Here is a 20,702-nt window from a genome sequence, read left to right on the forward strand (position 1 = left end):
TTGTAAAACTTTTGTAATGTTTTGTTATGCAGGTTGAAACAAAACAGTAAAAACAAAAGAAAATCTGTTTAGTTTTTATGGAGTAATAATGTTTTTCATTTTATGCTTTTAAAACTGAAAACGGTTTAAAATCTTTTCTATTTCTTCAGATTTCTAAGAAATTGCTTTTAATGAAAATCATATATCAGTATATATTGCAGTGGTTTTTGAAACTATCCCCTGACATCACCTCATATAGTGACTGGATGAACTTATTGCTCTCTGCTGTCTTCCCCAAATATGAAAGAGTTTTAGACGTGGTATTAAAAGCTTAACAATAAATCCTCAGTCTACAGGAGAGTTGCTCTGATGAAAAGTGAAGTCCCCTTTGCGACAGGATCCATCTGCAGCTGCTGGGAACCGGACCGTGAACACACATCTGCGTTTGATCTGTTGTAAAAAACAAAAAAATCAACCTGCAGATTATGTGAATCAAATAATGTGGCATCAAAGTCAATACCTTATATACAGCAGCAGGATTTGGAGCAGTAGTGGTTCAATAGTCACACTCCACGCTAGTTACACCACAAAACTTCTCCTGTGGCGAAGTACAAGTTATTTAAATATAAATAATGATTCTGGCTCCCGTCCATGTTGAGTAAAAATCTTTATGCAGATTTAACTCAAAATTTCCATCATAAAGCTGATTAGTTTGTTAAGCAGATAAAATAGGCGTCATGTGAGACGCCAGCTGTTCAGGCATGTGCAGCGAAGCAATAAATGCATCCCACATAATCCAAGCCAAAGGTTTACTTTCTTATGTTTAATATCAACTGAAATTTAAACTTGTTAACATGTCAATAATTTGTGTTTTGTATGTAAACAAGATATTTAATTGTGAAAACTAAGTTTTAATTTAATGAGGAACATTGTCATAAACGTGAATTGAAAACCATTTTAACTTTTTAAAGAACTTAGAAGTGAGGACTTCTGCTGACAGAAGTCCTCACCCAATTTCCAGTGCAGCTGTAGATGGAGACAGGATCTTCAGGACAAGGAAGGACCTGCCAGAGACATGAATCCAGTAGGTGAACCCTACTGGGCCCCCAACTTGAAGGCAGAAACAAGATCCTGAGAAGGTGAATCCTCATGGACCCCTTTGTCTGGAGCAGGAATCTGAGGATGACGACCCTTTTGGGTAACCCTGGTCAGAGAATTAGCTAGGGACCTGAAGATGTGGATTTTCATGAACTCCTTCATTGGAGATCAGAACTTGAGGAGGAACACCTTCCTAGCTGAGACCAGACATTAGGAGTCAACCCTAATGCCCTGGGATCCCTTGTTGGACACAAGAGATTGAAGTAAATCTTCCTGAATCCCTTTCTAGTGGCAGAAACAGGAGCTTAAGGTGGTGGAATATGGTAAATGGACTGAACTTATATAAGGTGGTGGAATATGTTGGTTTTATGTTTCCACCTGGCTCCCCTCTTCAAGCTCAGCAACTGGAGCTAATGGAGGTTGTTCTCCAAACTTCCACCAGGAGCCAGAGCAGCCATCTCAACAGAGTGGCTCAAGGACAACCTCCTTCCAGAACTTTGTGTTTTGACAGGCTGGCTTCCCGAAGGCCTGCCCAAACTCTACTTTGTTGGGCCTGCCTCTCGACTGACCACCTGAACTTTGCATCTCATTTGAGCTGAATTGTTTTTAAGTTTAATTACCTCCATGCAGTTTTATTTGGAGAGAGTCTAGTGTTGGATTTTGATCCTTTTCAGTTTTTTCCTGTTCTTCATCAGCCAAGTTTCTCAGTCCACCTTAGCTCAGTCTGTTCTCACCCTCTGTGACTCTTTGCTGGTTTTTTCTTGCTTCTGTTGTTTCACTCATGTCTGCTTTTGTCTCATTCTGATAAGGTTCACATCATTAAATCAGTTTTTTTTTTTTTTTTGTTGCTTAAACTCAGTGTCCCATCTGCCTACCTGCACTTGGGTCCTACACATACACATTGTTCATGTTCTGTGACGCATCTCTGCCTCCCCAGTCCTGGATGGATATTAGGAGTCCAGTTACAACGGCAGTGGGCTGAACTGTTGTAGAAACAATGGCATGCTTATCATCTGTGTGGCTGTAAAGACAGCTGTCACATCAAAACAGTGATGAGACGATAAAAGAAGCAGCTTGGTCGATTTTAGAGTTTGTAACGCAAAGTAGAAAATAAAAGAAGTGCTGCAGTGATTTAGATTACAGCAGCCTGATAGATGAATATGTCCAAGGGTATGCAGAGAGAAACAATCTGTTATCAGTCAGTGTTGAGGACAGGAAGGCATCCTTCAGGGTCACTGATCTGGCCTACAACTGATATGATTTATATGTGACTGATATGAAGCCTGGTGCTCCTTTGCAAAACACAGAGAGACATTCAGTGTATTACAGAGACAAATAGAGCATTTATAGAGGCACGAGGAACAAAATCATGTTTTAGCTTCTTCTGATATACATTTTAATCCCTTTAAGACAGTCACAGCCTCATTTAGCACTTGCAGTTTCATTTCGGTTTTATCTGGGTGCTTTCATGCCAAGATGGAGCAAAGGTCTATGTAGGAATCCAGGAAAAATGCTAATTTGGCATTAATAATACTTCCTATGCAATCAAAAAATACATTAAAATGCTCCTTTTAAGTTCTTAGCATTTGCATGCTAACATTATGTCAAATTCTTTGATTTAATGCAGTGTAAAGAATTATGTCTCAGACCTCACAGGAACAATGTATAGTAAGTAATATGTAAGAATTTTTTAAATCCTTTCTAAGCAGATTATTTTTCTAGGCATGTCTTTGTATTCTTTGCACTCCTTTTGGCTTATTCCTAAGCAAAAATCTCACTACAAAGCTCCAGACATAGTACAAGATCTAGATGAGAAGAAATTTCCCGGCGTAGAGGTTCAACATGTGGAGTTGATTTATTTTTACAACAAGAATGAAGTTCTCTTATAAAGATCTTGCTAATGATTCTATAAATTAAGAAGCTAGGTTTTGTTGTCGAGATATCTAATTCTTGGCTTCTTTACTTTAACTGCTTATTGTTTTTTTTCCATTTCAATCTAAACATCACAAGCCTCCGCTGTTGTTTTTTTTTTTTGGCAAATCAATTTTTTTATGCTGTTATACTTTGAGCTTTAATTTAAGGTCACAATTAAAAGAAACTTTAAGAGTCATTGATACTGCAGAATACATAGATGTTATGTTTTTCTTGTGTAGCTGAGTAGCTTTAAGGTGTCGTAATCTGTGAGTCTTCGTCGTTTAGGTTCTGTCTTGTTTGCTCTTGGGTAATTTTGTTTTTTTTTCTTATTATTATTGACACTAAGGTTGTCCCATATTTATATCATTCTTTCTTATTGAACTTCTTAGTTCTTTGCTCATCATGTGTCAGTGTACGTTTCTAGAAATAGTATTTTAGTATTATTGTAGTTCAGATAAATTTCAAACACCCACATCCTTGTAAGACGCAAAAGGTCAGGGACTCATTGAGCATAATACACTGAGTGGTGCTACAATATTTTTTTGTGAGTTTCTACATATCCATTAATCCCCTTTATGTATTCCAAGAACAAGAAAACAATGAAAGTAATAATAAAAAGATAAAACTGCAACAAAAGACATTCTGGTTGTAGTTGAAAGCGAAGAAGACTTCGCTGGTGGGTGTTTGTATTTGTACTTACAGTCCAGAGTGCACCATGAACAGGTGGGCAAACAACCATGCACACACATACCAAGGGCAATTTAGCATGACCAGTTAACGTGTAAGTTATGTTTGTGCATTGTGGGAGGAAGTCCTAACCCCCACATACATGGGAAAAATTTGCAAACTCCATGCAAAAAAAAAAAACAAATAGTTAAATTAGCACAGAAATATTTTGAGATTGTGGGGGAAAAATTACGAGCACATGGAAAATCACTGGATTTGCAAAACACAATTCATACACGTGTTTACAAACACTGATGGTTGTATAATAGTGTTTAGACTACATCTGACGCTGCAACCAAGTTTTGTTATTGGTCTCCACCGAGAAACTTGAGAAAGGAGGAAACAGTTACACTTAAAGATTCAACTCTGGAACATCAATAATACATGAGCTTCAGGCTGAGAGGTTTCAGTGTTAGGTGTTTACACCCTAATGAAGTCATCAGGATTCAAAATCGACAGTAAAACGTTACTTCTACTTGAGTAAACTTGATGGAAAATGCTTACTGCAACCAACTTTAGCTATTTGGTATTTGAAGTGGCCAAAAGAGTGAATTTACATGGTTTTAATCCATTATTGTAATTTTATTGTTTATTGTAATTACTATTCCATATTAGCTAAAGGATGTTACATCTCTCAGGTCTCATTTTCAACTACTTGTTTTCTCAGTTCCTACACAAATCCCTTTCAAATCCTGTTAATATTTCTGTTCACCACAACTCTATTAATATATATTTGTAGAATCATTCATCTGGAAAGTGGGTGACCAAATGTGTGATTGGTATAAAGATGTGGTAAAAAAAAAAAAAAGGCATCTTCGTTGGACTGTATCCACTTTTGTGACCATAACAAACCAACTAAATGGGAGGCTAATTCTACTTATTGCTTCCCTCACCCTTTATGTCAGAACAGAGTCCAAGATGTCTTTCATACCGTAGCATTAAAAATCAGTCAGAATGCCGACGTTCTCTGCAGACTCATTAAAAGGTTTTCTGGGGTGCACAACGAACACAATGAGTTTCATACAAGATTTTCATGGCATGTACATCGATTGACTTTATTCACTTCCTTTGCTGAAATTGCTAAAACTACCGGGATACTGCAATTCAAACACAGCACAGAAAATTGACGTCTGTTCACCGATTGGCCCAGTCGAAAATCAACCAGAGACAATTCAAGTCAATGAGAGAAAGTCCAGATTGTGCAGGAAGCAATATTTTGTTTTGCTTGAGTTTTACAGGAAGGCATTTGCCAGGTTAGTCAACTGAAGGAAGTAGTATACTTTCCATGCTGCAGTCCCAATGCAAAACATGTATGGTGCACTGCCAAAGAAAATATTTTAAGAAGAAGGAGGGAGTTAAGAAATGAAAAAAAACAAGCAGTGGATTTTGGGGGGTTTAATACAATCTTACAATAGTATAACCCATAAACACTATTTCAGACTCCAGAGGCAATGTGTGATCAGGGAAAAACAGATTTTGTACTTTGTAATATTTTTTCTGACTGTTCTTGCCGTGTTCAGAGCACGGTGGCACGCTCAGTGGTTTAATCATGCTTTTGTTAGTTTTATTTCTCCGTCCCCTTACTTCTGGTAATTACTTCTGGAACTGATTTTTAAACTTTTAATGTCCCACTTTCCACTTTCATCCCCTTTTCCAAATATGGTCACTTCTGGCTCCCCAATCTCAACATGTGCAAAACTGATACCTTAAACAAAATCAAACAGGAAACTAAAAATGTAAACATGAAGCAGGTATTAGAAAATAACACCCACTAATTCCCAGATTCGCCAACATTTAACAAAAACATCGCATTAGCTCTCTAAATCATGTTCTAATGATATTTCAAGCAAGTCAAAGCTAGTGACTCCCAAAGTAGCACATTGACTGTGCAAACATGTATTACAAGAAAGCTAATGCAGAGCTTTGCATGTGAACATCAGATCCTGGATTTTCCCTGGAAAGGGGTTTTTCTGAAATCTGTAAATTACCTCCTTCGGTGACAAGAAGTGCTTCTGAATTTTCTTGCAGCTTCTTGAATCCTTCACACAAATGAACTTTTTTAGAGGTCATGTTGTCAGGATCTTATTGCCGGCTTATTGTTTTCTCAGAAGATAATATCCAGATGCAGAAATAATGTTTATTTTTAGGACTTTAGAGGGATTTCTTCACAGAAAGTGTTGTTAGAGAAGTTGAGCCCATTGTTTCTATTATAGCTGCAGATTCTCTCTGCGTTTGCTTTCTCTGTCATTTTGTGATGCACTTACAATTATGGTGGGATGCTGTAACTGTTTAGTCAGTGAAGGGTCACTGAGGACAGCAGCAAAGGTAAGTCAGGATGTTGAGGATCTGGCACAAGGACAGTGAACAGCACCAGTTCTTGTGTTTGGATATAACAAAATCTATTTTTAAAAGTGTAAACCATTTTTATGGAAGGATGCCACATCACCTGGGTGGTGCAGTTTTTAGCACTGTGACCTTACACCAAGAAGGTTGGAATCACAGGGTGTTTCTGTGTAGAGTTGGCATTTTCCCTCTATGTGTTCATTGGTTCTCTCTGGATACTCCTGTATCTTCCAACAGTCCACTGATGGATATCAAGGTTGTCTGTAGGAGTAAGTGTGTGCATGGTTGTTTTCCCAGTGTGTCCCTCTGTTGTGCTGTGTATATACTCTCCGTCCCGATTCATATTCACAAGCTCTCACCCAGCCCTTGATCCTGCAAAGGCAAACGGAACCAGACGACTGATGGATGAATGAATGGAAACCATATCAAAATTCATGTCATCTTGTAGCAATCAGTGTCACTCAATTATTTAAATATTTTTGAATTAGCTTGAGTTAAAACAGTACCTCAAGTTTAGTTCATAACATTTGTTACTTTAAAATCAATAACTTCTTACAAAGATGATTTATATCTTCATTCCTGATACATGTTCTTGTTCAACTATATTGTCAGGAGCACTCTGAGGGAGGTGAGTGACCAACTGTTGACTTTGTTTTACATTATTTTACTGATCAAGTCTGGATCAGAAAAACACATCACTCAACAATTATGATGACATGACTAAATAGCTTAAAATTAAGAAATTAAGTCAATTTTGACTTTAATTTTTACTGCATTTTAGACAGTTTATTGGATCAAGAGATGAGATTTGACTTTTTATTTTTTGGGGGAAAAAATATTTTCCTGCATTCTTTGGGCGCTTGTTGGCCCTTAATTACATATCAATCATAAAATCGGACCCTGACACTTCCCAGAACCGGATTTGGGTTTGTTGCCTCAGGGCAACATTGCGCAACATTGCGCAACAAGGGTCTAAAACGCCAAGTTTTCTACAGTGATTATGAGAAATGAAATACAAATCAAACAGAAACTATAGTCATAAAAAAACTTTTTTTGACAAAAATAAATCAGACATGGTTCCAACTCACCTAATATAAAATAAACAATTAACTTTCATTAATGAATGGTACATTTGAGCAAATTACTAAAACGAGCATTTGTGTGTTTGTACATGTGTGAGGTGTCGCAAGGATGTTGAAATCAGTCTTTTTCCCTATTATATGTTAAACATCAGGAAGGAATTGCTTGCTGATGTGAAAAAGAGTGTATATCATATTTTTGGCACTTGATTATTGGCGTACCTGGGAATCACCATCTGTTTATCTGATTATCTATGGGTTGTAGCGACCAGATTCACATCAGTGACAGGACTTAGGGCTTAGGGCTAATATTGTCTGAACAAAAGGGCCCTAACTGTGCAATGTTGCCCTGAGGCAACACACAAAAAAACACAGTTTTAGCATATAAATTATTTTTAAAAAAAATGTCTTGAAATGATCTACAATGGTTCTTTACATACTCACAAATATGAAAATATTTTTAGTTGGAGTGACCCAAATTTAAACATGAAGAAAAGTGATGTATAACTTACAAGTAGGAGGCAAGGTGTAGCACTGCTCCTTTTCTAAGTAAAAGGTCACATGAACCTCAATACCTCTTTTATTTGGACAAAAATATGTCTGGAGTTATTTTAAACCATCAACTCCCAAAAATAAAATAAAGGAGCAACATGAAGTACAGAAATGTGGTTTGTTGCCTGAGGGCAACGCCATGCCATAGAGGCTTAAAATTAAGAAATTAAGTCAATTTTGACTTTAATTTTTTACTGCATTTTAGACAGTTTACTGGATCAAGAGATGAGATTTTTATCTATATTTGACAACATTATTCCCCTCCACTGTACAAAGGTCATCCTTTGAACCTCAAATATGAATTTTACTCTTGTTCTTCCACATAAATCCACAAGACAATAATTTATGGTCCAAACAACAGCTGGGCATTCTTACATATTGTTCAGGCTGCCCTCTTGATGATACGAACAGCTCAAACTACGCACGCCACGGATGGCTGATGTCAGCAAAAATGGCACAAATGTGATACCATAACAGTTGGTGTCAAGCGCTGACGCACATAAGTTGTGTCATTTGGAAAATCAGCTACAGGCAACAATCCTCCATAAAAGTAAAGCTGCATAATTATAACCTCCGGTAAATATGGCATTAATTCTTATCCACTTTCCTTTCTTGCTGTTTGTGTTTTGTGTAGCTCTTATTTGGTATTCAATTTCTTGACTTCCTCTGCTCTCCACAGTAAAAGCAGATCATAATGTATTGTGGAGTCTGAAGCAATAGCTGAACACCTGTTTAATCATCCCATCACATGCTAAGCATAAACTTGATTCTCATGTCAGATTCTTCCCTTCTCGTCCAGAGATTTTCAAAAGATAACCTACTTGGAAACACAGAGAGATCATGTGACCTGGATGCTTTCAAGTCCTGCCAGAAGGCCTCAGCAGACCTCACACTGGACAAATTAAATGCTGTGTCTGCCGACATCCATCACACTACAGAGAGTCTACGGAGTGCTATTCAAACTGTCTGCCTCTCTAAATATGAAATCGGTATGTTAGCCCTGGGTTGAGGCAGTGTGACCTCCTCCCTCATGATTTGGTGTGTATTTGCAGGATCCCAGATAACTGAATGCCGACAAACCAAGATGTGGCAATTTGTGCACCACCTCCTTTTAATCTGCAAGGGACATGGCTCTGAAGTAATCATACAACGTGCATATTCACGTGTTGTAGGGACGTTGGATGATGACTGGCTTAGAGGAAAACATTTCATTTCAAACCTTGCTTGGTTGATTTTAAAACGATGTGAAAGAGTTTAAAGAATTGAAACTTGATCTAAAATTTCTGTCAGGCATAGGATTCACTGCACTGACCTGTTGGAGCTGTTATCGAGTGGAAAAGCGGATAATTCATTGTGTTGGTTATAAACATAGGCTGAATGCAATTTCCAAAACATGTCACGTCTGAAGGTCATGCTTGCTATTTGTTTTGCCTTTACATACTTTGTAGTCTTGCCAATCGTCTGTGTAGCATAGCAATAAATAAATTAAAATATAACCATCTTTTGAAAAAGCAACATCACTTACGCCTCTCCTGTAACAACTATTATCTTGAAGCTGTTTTCCAACTTGAAGGTCAAGACATAAATTACATTTTCTCTGCCTTTTATATGTGGAGGAGTGACAAAGAGAAAAAAAGTGCTGTGTCACATCATATTTATACCCCAGGGAAACAGGACATTCTGGATTAGGTTCCTAGGTACTCTGGTCTCCTGTAGACTTGTGTCACATTTGTTTTGTAGGAATAATAAGGGTGTCTTCTATGAAAAAAGATTTTGTAGACGGCAATTATTTAAAGGTTAACATTTCTTTGTTTTTCTACTACTGCAAAAAGAAATTACTTAAGGACCTTTTGAAGAGTGGAGAATGTTGTCAAACCATGAAGACCTCTCAATAACTATTATTTAGTTGAGACATAAGGTTGAACAGTGAAGCAGTTGGTTCTGTTGCTTTGGACCCAGAAGGTTCTGGGTTCAAATCCCGGCATGCTGTCTTTCTGGATGGAGTTAGTATGTTCTCTCCAGTCATGTGTGGATTTTCTCTGGTTACTACAATGTCCTTCCACTGTTCAATAAAATTGGTCTGTAAAACTTTAGAGACATTGTGTGAGCATTGTTGTGTATCTGTGTTGCCCTGTGATGGACTGGTGTACCCTGCCTCTTACTCAATGACTGCTGGGAATAGGTACCAGTCCCCTGCAAGGACAAACAGGTATGGACAATGGATGGATAGTTGGGATATCACTGGATTAAAAGAAGAAAAAAAAAGGTATTTCCTAAGATCTGTCACTCAATAATCTTTTAACTCATGCTGTACAAATGTTACTCAACCAAATTGGATGACGATAAATCCTTGCAACATCATAAGTGGGATGAACATAACCAGTACATACATGGAAAATGGCACAACGATGTTGAAATGTTTGACAGAGGGACTTCACTTCTTTCTTCCTTTTTTCTCAGAAAGAAACTAAAACAAGAGTGTACTATCCTTACTTGGAATATTGGTAAAGAATCATTAGGGCAAGTTCTGTTTTCTCAAGATCTAAAAACAGAAGCCCTATGGCAGGAGAGCGGTGCCTAGACTTGACTGGATAGCAGAATATAAGAGAGAATGCTACAGTACATCATGTGTAAATGAATGCAGAACAGTTTCTGATTATTGAGAAATAGCAACGATCCCACTGAAGGAGAATCATCAGTTTGTTGTAAAACCCTGCTGTGTCTTTTTTCATGACACAAAGTTTCTGTTTTGAATCTGGAGTTCCCCTGAATTTTGGCATTTGTTTTTGAGGAACAAGTACAGACAAGTAAAAGAAGAACCTCTTTGCAAAGAAATTGTTAGAATAAGTTTATTATACTATATATATTGAATTAAAAAATCTTAAACATGTCCAAGCAGTAGCAACCTCTTGAGGGAGGGGAATATCAACCCTGTTTTATTTTAACCCACTTCTGTGGCAAATTCTTAGTTTTTTTTTTTTTTTTTTTTTCAAAAATCTATAGTCATCATTCCAAAGAAATCTTCTTTAGGGATCATGGCCAGCGATCAAAGATCTAGGATTATTTATTTTTTCAGCATTGATGAAGCTATGTTGTCTTTTTCTAAATTTGTTTTGAGTGCAAATAGATTTTTATCAGAAATGCCTGTTATTTTAGGTTCCCCTGTGGTTTAAGTCATGAATAAAATCAATGGAGATCCAGCTGGCTTCAAAGTTGGACTTTTATTCATTTGCTGCTAAGTAAGTAAGTAAGTAAGTAAGATAAGTAAATTATTTGGAAAATCAGGACCCCTTGAAATCTGGTGTCTGGACAAAAGCCCAAAGACGCTCAGACTCAAAGTTTTCCTTAAGATTCACCACCTCATGGAAGAGGCGCCTGAATTAATCTGCTTTCAACATGTTTTAAGCACAATTCATATGTACAATGCATTGCAAAAGTATTCACACCCCTTGAACTTTTAGATATTTTGCTGTATTATGATTACAAATGTCAACGCATTTTAATGGTCATTTATTTTTTTAAAACTGTGCTGGGCTATAAAGCTTCAAAGCAAAAGTAATGGAAGGACAGACTAAAACAAAATGAAACCTTTTAGTCTCTGCATGAAGGCACTAGGTGTGGGATTGTATGTCAATCTGAGCACTATCCACTCAGCAAATCCCGGTTGTGGCATCATGATGCTGTGAGGATCATGCTCTTTCTTCAATGGGAGAAAGGGAAGATGGACAGATACAGGTAACTACTCTGTAAGAGCTTACCAAACACTTGAGACTGTGATGGAGGTTAACCCTTCAGTACTGTTTCGAGAAATGTACATCGTGTGTTAAAATGTCCCAGTCAAATCCAGACCTAAATGTATTTAACAATGTCTGGGAAGACTGAAAAACTGATACTCACAGATGGTCCTTTTGCAAAGAAGAAGAGGCTAAAATATCAGTCAAAGCTGGTTGATACATATTAAAGTTTTATTAGTCAAAGTTCACAATCCTTGTAGAACTGTGGCTCTTCCAAGGTCTGATTCCTGGAAACTCCCTTGAAGAGCCAGACACTGACACAGACTGTGATCTTTACATGAAACTGATGGCACTTAAGCAAACTAATATACTCCTACTCCAAATGATAACAGAGAAGTGAGTCACCCAAGCAAATTGATGCTATGGCGAGGGGGGAACATAGTCTCCCCACACAACCAGACTTATCAACCTCCTGCAGAGATTGTTGTGTCTTCTTCTCTGTAGAATAAGTCATCAGTTTCCAGAAATAATAAGGCACATTCATGAGTCTAATCACAACCAGAAACACGCAGTGAACACAATAGTCACAGTAAATGTAATTTTACAATTATGTGTGGTACCCATGAAAACATTCTTGCTCTGCTACTAGCTGCTACTAGTACTTTGGGATTTCAGCGCAACATGACCAGACAGGGCATGAGGTATTTCAACAATCTTGTTTCTTTTTATCCAAGGAAGAAAAAAAAAAAAGGAAAACGAAATTGAAATCAAATTCCAGGCGAATAAAGCTGACACAGCTGATTCTAATTAAATTTAAGAGAAAATGATAGATATTAAAATTTCACCACTGCATGCAGCAAAAGATGTTCTTTGAAAATCAATATTCTGAGTTACAGTCAAAACAGAACTGGATGCACAGGCTTTCGTTTATATTGAATTGAACTGAAAGTAGTTTGTTGATCACAGGGGAAATTCACATATCAGTTCAACCTGTGCAAAGAACAACACATAAACATTCATTCTAGACATGACATGGGAGACAGATGCAACTATAAACCAGTCTGTTTACTGAATCAGTGGAAAAACTCTGCTAAAACTAAGACTCTTTTGTCAAAGAGTTCAAATTAGTAACGAGCCGTTGCAGCATTCCTGTGTTGAGGTGAATGAACTTTTGAGAATTTAAAGTGAGCTTAGCTTGAGGCAAAGTCAGTTTGATCAGTTATTCAGACAAAATGAATAACTGACATTATTCAACTCACATTTGTGAAATGTTACTCATTTCACAAATGAGTAACAGCACTTTTCGGCATAAAATGACTTCAAACTATTGAACCCCAACTTCTGTCTCAGTCCTGCATGTTAGTACAGGAAGCTGTTCAGATGCTAACTATGAGTAAAATGTAAATATTTAATCCAACTTCTTCTCCAAACCATTCAACCTTCGCTGTCCCATTAAGGAACTAGTATTAAATGTTGTCCGTGTTGGTTATTTTCCACCCGTGTGTTCTTGCACGGTGGAGGAGTGTTGGTGCTTAATCTCCAGCAGCATTGGGCGAGAGGTGGGGTACACACTGAACAGGTTTCCAATCTATTATGAGGCGTTACACAGACACACAACTATGCACACACTAAGACCTAAAGCTGTTTGGAGTAACAACCTAAAATGGAAGAAGTCAGATGCAAGTAAACGTGCAAACTCTATGGAGAAAGAGCCAAAGTCAGGATTTGAACCAAAAGCATTCTTGCTTCGAGGAAACTGCGCTGATCGTATTCATCACTAGTGGAATAATGTTTATGAAAACAGATTATATTCTTACAGTTTCTGTCACAAATCACCCCAACCCTCTCCATCCAGTCTACCCTCAAACTCACCTTTATCGTACACTTCTCATTTGGAAGGCATTTAAACTTTTCCACTTTTAAGTTTATATCACCCCACTGAATGCTTTCTGTAGATCCAATATAGTTCCGACTGCATTCCTGGGGAAAAGGGAGGGTAACATATTTTCAAACAGAATTAAATCTTTAAGACTGAACTGATTGGTTCCTGGGATGGCAAGAGAAGAGTTTCTCACATCTCTTGCAATCCCATCAGTCCAGTTTACTCATTTAGTCCCAGTTCAAGCACCACTCAACTCTTTCCCCATACATTTATGGATCTGGTTCCCCCAAAATATTGTGGAGACTAGATTCAGATGACGAATGCCATTTCAAAAACACATCCAAATGTAAAGTCTATTGCAAATCACAGCCACAATTAGAGTTGCTGTACAATGACTGACAGAATATCAGCCTCCATTTAAAAGGGGAAAAAAAAATTACAAGAAGTTTCTACAAATGACTTTATTTTGCAAAACTATTTACAGTATTTACACACACACACCCAAAAATGACACTTTGTAACACTATGTTGTATCTAACAGGTCAAAATACAGTGTATCAGTAATCTCTCAGCAGTTCTTGGTCACAGACACACACACACACAAATACTGCATCTGGAAGAATTAAACATGTATCATTATGGGATGTGCTGATAAGTTATGTTGGTCTTGCAGTGCTTTATTTTTTTAATAAATAAAATATTTTAAAAATTTACAGTATGTAATACAATGGCTGGCATTTCCTGGCACGAAGCTCTCCTTCACTAATCCGCAGAAGAGTAACGTTCCACGACTTTCCCAGCAGTCTCAACGCAGACGGGACCTCCAAGGCTACGACCCAGTGCACCATTTCCCAGCTTTCTTGTAGACAAGACCCCCCCCAGTCATCATTCCAAGAAACTTTCAAGACCTGAAGCCTCTTTCCCCAGTGCATCCAGCAAAAGTGCAGAAGTGATAAGATGCTCCTCCTCCTCTGACCCATACTGGGGCTCCCCGTGGTGACTGTGCATTGGTCATTTGAAGTCTCAACTTCTTACATTGGTAACCTTTAAGGAGATTCGGAATTAGACATGAAAAAAAAATTCAAGTGTGACAAAAATCTGTAAAAATCAAGTAGGGTACCTTTTTCTAGGTTTAACTTCCCAGCCGTCACGACATTTAACGAAGGTTATCGACTCTCCTGGAGAGATCTCCGTTTTTGAAGGGTCTTGCGCACAGAAGGCAAACCTGCAGCAAACAAAAGAACTTTAATACAGTGCTCTCTCAACATGCCAGATCCAACTTCAGATCAAGGCCCTACATGGTTTAGACATTAAAAGAGCAAAAGCAAACCGTCGCCAGACCTCTAGAGAACTTTTTACACACCGAGATGGTAATTTAATTTAATTAATGCAATTGTAGTACATCAGAGACCAGCTCTTGATAACCATGTTAGACCTTGCCATTTCCACTGCTGCTTACTTTTTCTGAGATTCTCCAGCTTTCACACGAATCCGTCGGATTTCCAGCACAGGCTTGGCAGGCTTGGCAGCCTTGGCGTTCCAGTTCCAGAAAGAGTTCTTGATGTACTTGAAGACAGAGCTCAAGGATTCAGAGTCCCCCTCCCAGCTCAGACGGATCTTCAGCAGATCACCAATGTCCTCTTCAGTGAACACCAAGAAAGTGTTTGTGAAGTTCAGGCCAATGGGATCAGCATGGCTGCAAAAGAGACATTGGGGGATCAGGAAACCTGCTAAAGCATCTGAAGACTGAGGAACAGCAAAGATCAGGCGAGCAAAATCAGTTGCATGCAACTTTTAGAGCCAGAAGCAACCAAATATACATTATATGGCTTTTAGCATGTTTCCAAGAGAACCAAGCAGGCAGCTGCTTTGACATAGCTCAACCAAGAAGCTTCATGCATGGTCATGTCAAAACATTCCTGCAAGACTGGTTTTTCAGGCTAGATTTTGAACTTACACAACAAAGATGTTTCCCGTGTCGTTATGACCACCGTACAGCTTCACGTAAAATGTTGGGTCTGCATTATCAAACTGCTTCCTGTTGAACACGTGCATCTTCATTTGATAGTGGTATCCTTCAAGAGAAAACAGTTAATGTTTACTCAGTAGTGCATACAGTAGCAGTTTACATGTCACAGGACCTCCTCTGGTTTATGGCAGTTGCTTATCACTTACTACAAGTGTACAGAGTATAAGATAAAGCCGTAGTAAATTTCCAGGTCATATCCGTTTTCTTACCTCCAAAAGGAGTCTTGGCTCGGGTCTTCAGGTACATTTTACTGTTGCGTCTCTTGCGCATCTTTCTGGCATTGTAGCCAATGTTGTTGCAGCGGTTTTTGCGGCAACTGAGGCAGATCCCCTTCTTGAAGCGATCTGGTCCAGTGCATTGGTAGGCGTAGCTCATGTGCTCCTTGTTCATCAGGGAGTCCACAAACAAGTGCACGGCTCGTTCATGTTCACACTTCATCACCTCCATGAAGTCTGGAGAAAACAGAAATTAGGCACAACATTTAGGAAATTGGCACACCCGTTGGTTTAGGTCTTAAAATTAAAAAAAGGTCATGATGGACCATCTTTAAGGACTCACTTCCTGCTGCTGCCAACATCTCACCGAGCGCACAGCCAGGCTGTACGTCACCACCGTTTGGATAGATGTCAATGTCGCCAATTGGCTGCTGGATCCCAATGCTCACACCTAAAGCCTCCCGAGTGTACGTGTGCAGAACATCCACAAAGTCGGCATCGTCAGGGGACAGGCGTTTCTGCTCCTCCACACCCTCAAACATGGGCCCCGCTGGGTCCAGACCTACAAGAAACCCAGAGTGGTAAGCTAACAGAATCTTAACATTTCCTAAGCATTTAAAATGGATTAAATGCATTTATCTTACCAGTGATTCTACCAAGAGTCCCTTTTACATATGTTCCTGCAAAACCAGCTACATGAGCACCTAAACTGTATCCAATTAGATGAACATTCTCCAGAGGGAGCTTATGTTCCTCCTGTGTACACAGAAAAAGAAAAAAACAATTTTATTAACAGCTGCTATAAAATAGATTAATCATCCATTTCACAAAGAGGCAAGTCTGCAGTGCTGCTGAACCAGTTGCAATCTGAACATGGAAACTGTTAAACTATACAGCAGCGAGGTGTTTGAGACATCACTGGAATACGTGCATGCAACCAAGTGTTATTTTCATTGCCAGTTTCTGCAAAAAAATAAATAAAATACAAAGTAAATCTATGACTAATCCTTTCAATGCTTTTGCCAGTATATGTAAAACGTAGTGACTCACTCGAAAAGGGAAACTTAAATGTTTTCTCAAACCTTGTGGTTCATGAGTATATTCTTTGCTAGCGTTTATGCAGTTTTCACTACAACTGTGATTCACAAGAGGAAGTCTTTTCAGAGACTATGTCACACACACCTGTAGCCAGTCGAACATTTTGGCAATGTCGACCCCAACAGCAAGTGTGTGGTTGACTGCGTCGGGGTAGAGCTGCTGAGCCAAAGGCATCCAGTCGACAACCACCACGTTGGCTTCGTTTTCACGCTGCATCACTGCAGAGACGAGCTTATGCATCCAGGTTTCGAAAATCCCGCTCATCTGAAGGGACATGAACAGAATTAGAACAGAGGCAGATTTCGTCTTCATTGGGCATTTCTCTTCCTTTTAATCTTTGAGGTGGATTTTAAAACTAGATTAACGTAAAGCAGGCGTTTACCGTCCAGCCATGTATGATGAAGATGGTCTTGGATGTAGAGTTGAAGCCACATTCTTCCAAACAGGCCTTTTTGCCTGTTTGCAGGTAGCACCCTTCTTGGTCCAAGTCTAAACTTTTCCTCATGTTGTACTTAATCCTGCCATGGACAGCCTCCGTGTCTGTCGATTCAAACCCCTCATCTTCACCTGGTGAGAAGAAACGCAATTAAATGCATTGGAACAGATCAAGTGGTAGTTCAATTCAAATGTTCCATCAGAAACTACAACTAAAGAATGGCAACAGCTACAAAAATCAAAAGTGCTCCTAGAACTGCAAGTGTCATTTGTGTGCTACTCGGTTTGAATCCAGAATCAACACATGCATGCTGAATTGCTACAAAGTCACAGTGACTGGATGGAACTGCCTTGGCAGCACAAAATGAAATTTCATTTTAACCCATTGCAATAGTACTTATTATATTCATTTATAAACGGTGGATGTGGTGGCTTGTAAAGCCACTGCCTGCCATGAATTGGCTTGTATATCACTGAATCAAAAATACAAAAAAAAAAAAAGATACAAAACGTTTGATAAGAAAAAAAAAATCCTGAAAAGGTTGGTATTAGAAAATGTAAAAAAAAGACTGATTTGGATCATGCGACTTTAAACTAAAGCCTATTCAAGGTCTAAACTTTGGCACTTGAAGCGGTCGACCGGCTGATGCAGCAGACATCTGCTGCACAAAGGAGCGCAAACCTGCATGGCCACTTCACTGCCTCTCACACCGCGTAATTACGGCATTTTACACGCCTCATTCAGACCTGAATGCCACATTTCTGAAATGACCCTGCTGCTCCGGTGCAAAGATTCTCTTTAACCAACCAGAACCGAGTCAAATAAAACTTGTTTCCCCCCCTCATTCGGACGCAGGAGATCTAATTTAATTAAGCGTTTAATTGACTGGTCGAGTAGATTTTAATTACAAGCTCCCGCAGACGCTTGCTGCGTGGTGGCTGCCCATCACCACAATTTGTTCAACACAAACACCCTTCAATTGGGCACAGTGACCAGAATGACTTCAGCCGAGCGGTCCGGAGTAAAACGCGGATTCAGCGGAACACATGTCCAAATGGTTTAAACAGACAGAGGTGGGGGAAGAAACGTGGCGGGGTGGAGAGAACCTCCTTCAAGAGTCTAAAAAAAGGACACGTCGCAGTCTTGGCTCATTAGATCCATCCCGGTTTTCTGCTTTGGATCGCTTATTCTGGATGGGTTTCCTGTTATACATTCATCCCATTCAGGGCGGGAACTGTAAAATGTATTAAGAAATCACTAAAGGTTATTGTCAGCTATGTTAGAATCAAGCAATGCCATTAAAAAGAGCAGACAAAGAAATGAATGAACAATAGACTTGGAGCGCTTACCTTTAAGAACACCGTTTTCCCCTAAAGCGGACGACACATACTGTAGAAAAGTCCATAGTAAAAATATTTTGAGATTCATTTCTCAATCACAGAGGAGAGGAGAAACACTTTAAAAAGCTGTAAACGACTCTAAAATGTTCTGGGTAGAGGTTGTTTTGTTGTTGTTGTTGTTGTTGTTGTTGCTGCTCCTTGAGGTAAAGCAGTGAATGTTGATCCAGTGACAAAAGGGGACAGAGAACCGGCGCGTCCTCTTTTTGGATGCTCGCCTCCTGGAGACCGACTCTACAACTACTTGAATCTGCCGGCTGAACGTCCCTTTTCAGTTTTAAATACGTTCTCGTTGTAAGTCATCTGATCATCGGCTGATCTATCGTGGATCTTATTGGTCAAGCCCCCGATTGTTTACGCTGAAGGGCGTGGCGTCTCTTGAATGGAGAAGGAGTAGTAGTTCCTCACGTTTTTGTGGTGACGCAAACCCCGGTGGCATGGCTCGTCAGATGCCCTGTAGCTGTTTGACGCTCACGGGAATCAAACACAAACAGTAGATGGCAGAAACAAAGCGGGGGGGTGGGAGGGGAAACGCAGTGAGTTTGTTTTCTTGTGGTGATAAAAGCTGAGGATATTCTGAGCCGCGTCATGGAATGGAAACAATCCACCCCACCGTGGAATATATTTAAAAGGCCGTGTTGCGTGGGGGATGGAGACCCCCTACCCATACCCACACTGAAAGCATCTTTCCCCTATTCTTGGCGCGCAGCCAAACCACCAGCTTAGTGGACCAGTTTCAATGCAGGAGGCAAAGAATGGGCCCACTCACGCAAGGGGTCTACAATACAGTCAGTGTTTGTGTGTTCATACATCAGGGTCTACCAAAAGGAAGTGGCACCTGCCACTGCAGCAGCCCCCCTTGGTACCTGGTTCCTGTTCTATGCATTTCAACCACACAAGTAAATATGTTTTGTTAGGGTTTAGAGATCATAGTCCCGAGATAGGGTAGCTCGTGACTGTGAAGCTGAAAGAAAACACAAAGCTTTTTAATAGCACTAATAAAAAAATCACCTGTGCAACTTAATGTTGCAAAGGTGCCGCCAAACATCTTTGAAACATCAAAAAAACAAAAACAAATCTCTGCACATCAGAGTCTCAGTTGCATTCAGGTCTGAGCTTTGACTATGCCATTCTACATGAATATGTGTTGATCTGTTTCTTATTTTCATCACTGATTTTGTCAACAAGTCCTTTGTGCTTTCTCAAAATACAAGTGAGATAAAAAGTGAGCAAGCAAACTTGGATAACAAATGGTTAAAACTCAGCTGAAAATGCTGATTTTTGCAAACTAATGAAAATAAGACAAAAATGCTGACGCAGACCTGACTTTATTTGTATGGAAAGGCGAAGTGAAGTGGAAAAACTTCAACCTTGCGCATAGCAGATATAACTTCCATGATTTTTTATTTTTATTTTTGTTTCATGAAAATGTGTTGAAAAATATCTAAATAATCATCTGTGTGTTTTTCCAAATTTAACCCTTTTGCAGGACACGTTCAATAAAGAAATTTCCTGCTGTAAAAGTTGTCCTCGATAATTTCACATTCATCAACTGAATTCTCAATTAAATGTTGTAAGTAGAGCTAAAAAAAGTTCCTAAAACTCATAGATTCATCAGTGTTACTTTATATTAACACCTGACTCACAATGTACTTTCTGATTAATTTGTTGTGTAGCAGCCTTAAAGACACAATTTGTTTCTGTTATTTTAGTTAAATATGTGACAATTTAAAAAAAAATGAGCTAGTTTCTTTTAAAGTTAGGAGAAACATCTTGTTAAAATGAAACACACATATGACACAGATCAAGCTCTGCATAAACTAATTATAGTCTCCAACCGTCAACAACAAAAGCTGTGCGGAACAAGACGTCGCGTCCTGAAGTGTGTTCATGTTTCACATACTGACAATAATCACCTTTACAAGCAAAAGGTCAGACCCTCTAGGTTAATTTGACATTTTCTTTGTCAAAAGTTGGTAAAAAGGGGGGGGGGAAAGAAAAGAAAAAAAAACTCAATGTCCTAAATGTATTTTAAAAAACGAGGACAGGGACACTGGATTGTTTGAAAATAATTTCTTCTACTTTTAGCCCCTTACCTATTAATAACTGTGTGCTTATAAAGCTTCACGATAGCATCTGAGGAGGTCACTGGAGTTCAAGCGGAGATGTCCAGGTCATGTACCCTCTCTAGTGTATAAATAATTTATCTGACGTCACTCA

At 39.0% G+C, this 20,702-nt stretch overlaps 1 protein-coding gene across 1 annotated transcript; it reads right to left on the bottom strand.

The window, feature by feature from the left end:
- Window positions 1-13,753: 13,753 nt before the first annotated feature.
- lipg (lipase, endothelial) lies at window positions 13,754-18,739 on the bottom strand. The gene is made up of 10 exons (XM_007563556.2): window positions 18,435-18,739; window positions 17,032-17,216; window positions 16,734-16,913; window positions 16,196-16,307; window positions 15,895-16,113; window positions 15,546-15,788; window positions 15,265-15,382; window positions 14,767-15,003; window positions 14,428-14,532; window positions 13,754-14,351 (listed from the first exon to the last, which is right to left on the bottom strand). The coding sequence occupies exons 1-10, from the start codon at window positions 18,511-18,513 to the stop codon at window positions 14,339-14,341; spliced, it is 1,491 nt and encodes a 496-aa protein (XP_007563618.1). The 5' UTR covers window positions 18,514-18,739; the 3' UTR covers window positions 13,754-14,338.
- Between the last annotated feature and the right edge of the window lie 1,963 nt (window positions 18,740-20,702).

Source organism: Poecilia formosa, unplaced genomic scaffold (assembly GCF_000485575.1).
Source record: "Poecilia formosa unplaced genomic scaffold, Poecilia_formosa-5.1.2 Scaffold148, whole genome shotgun sequence".
Classification (NCBI taxonomy): Eukaryota; Metazoa; Chordata; class Actinopteri; order Cyprinodontiformes; family Poeciliidae; genus Poecilia; species Poecilia formosa.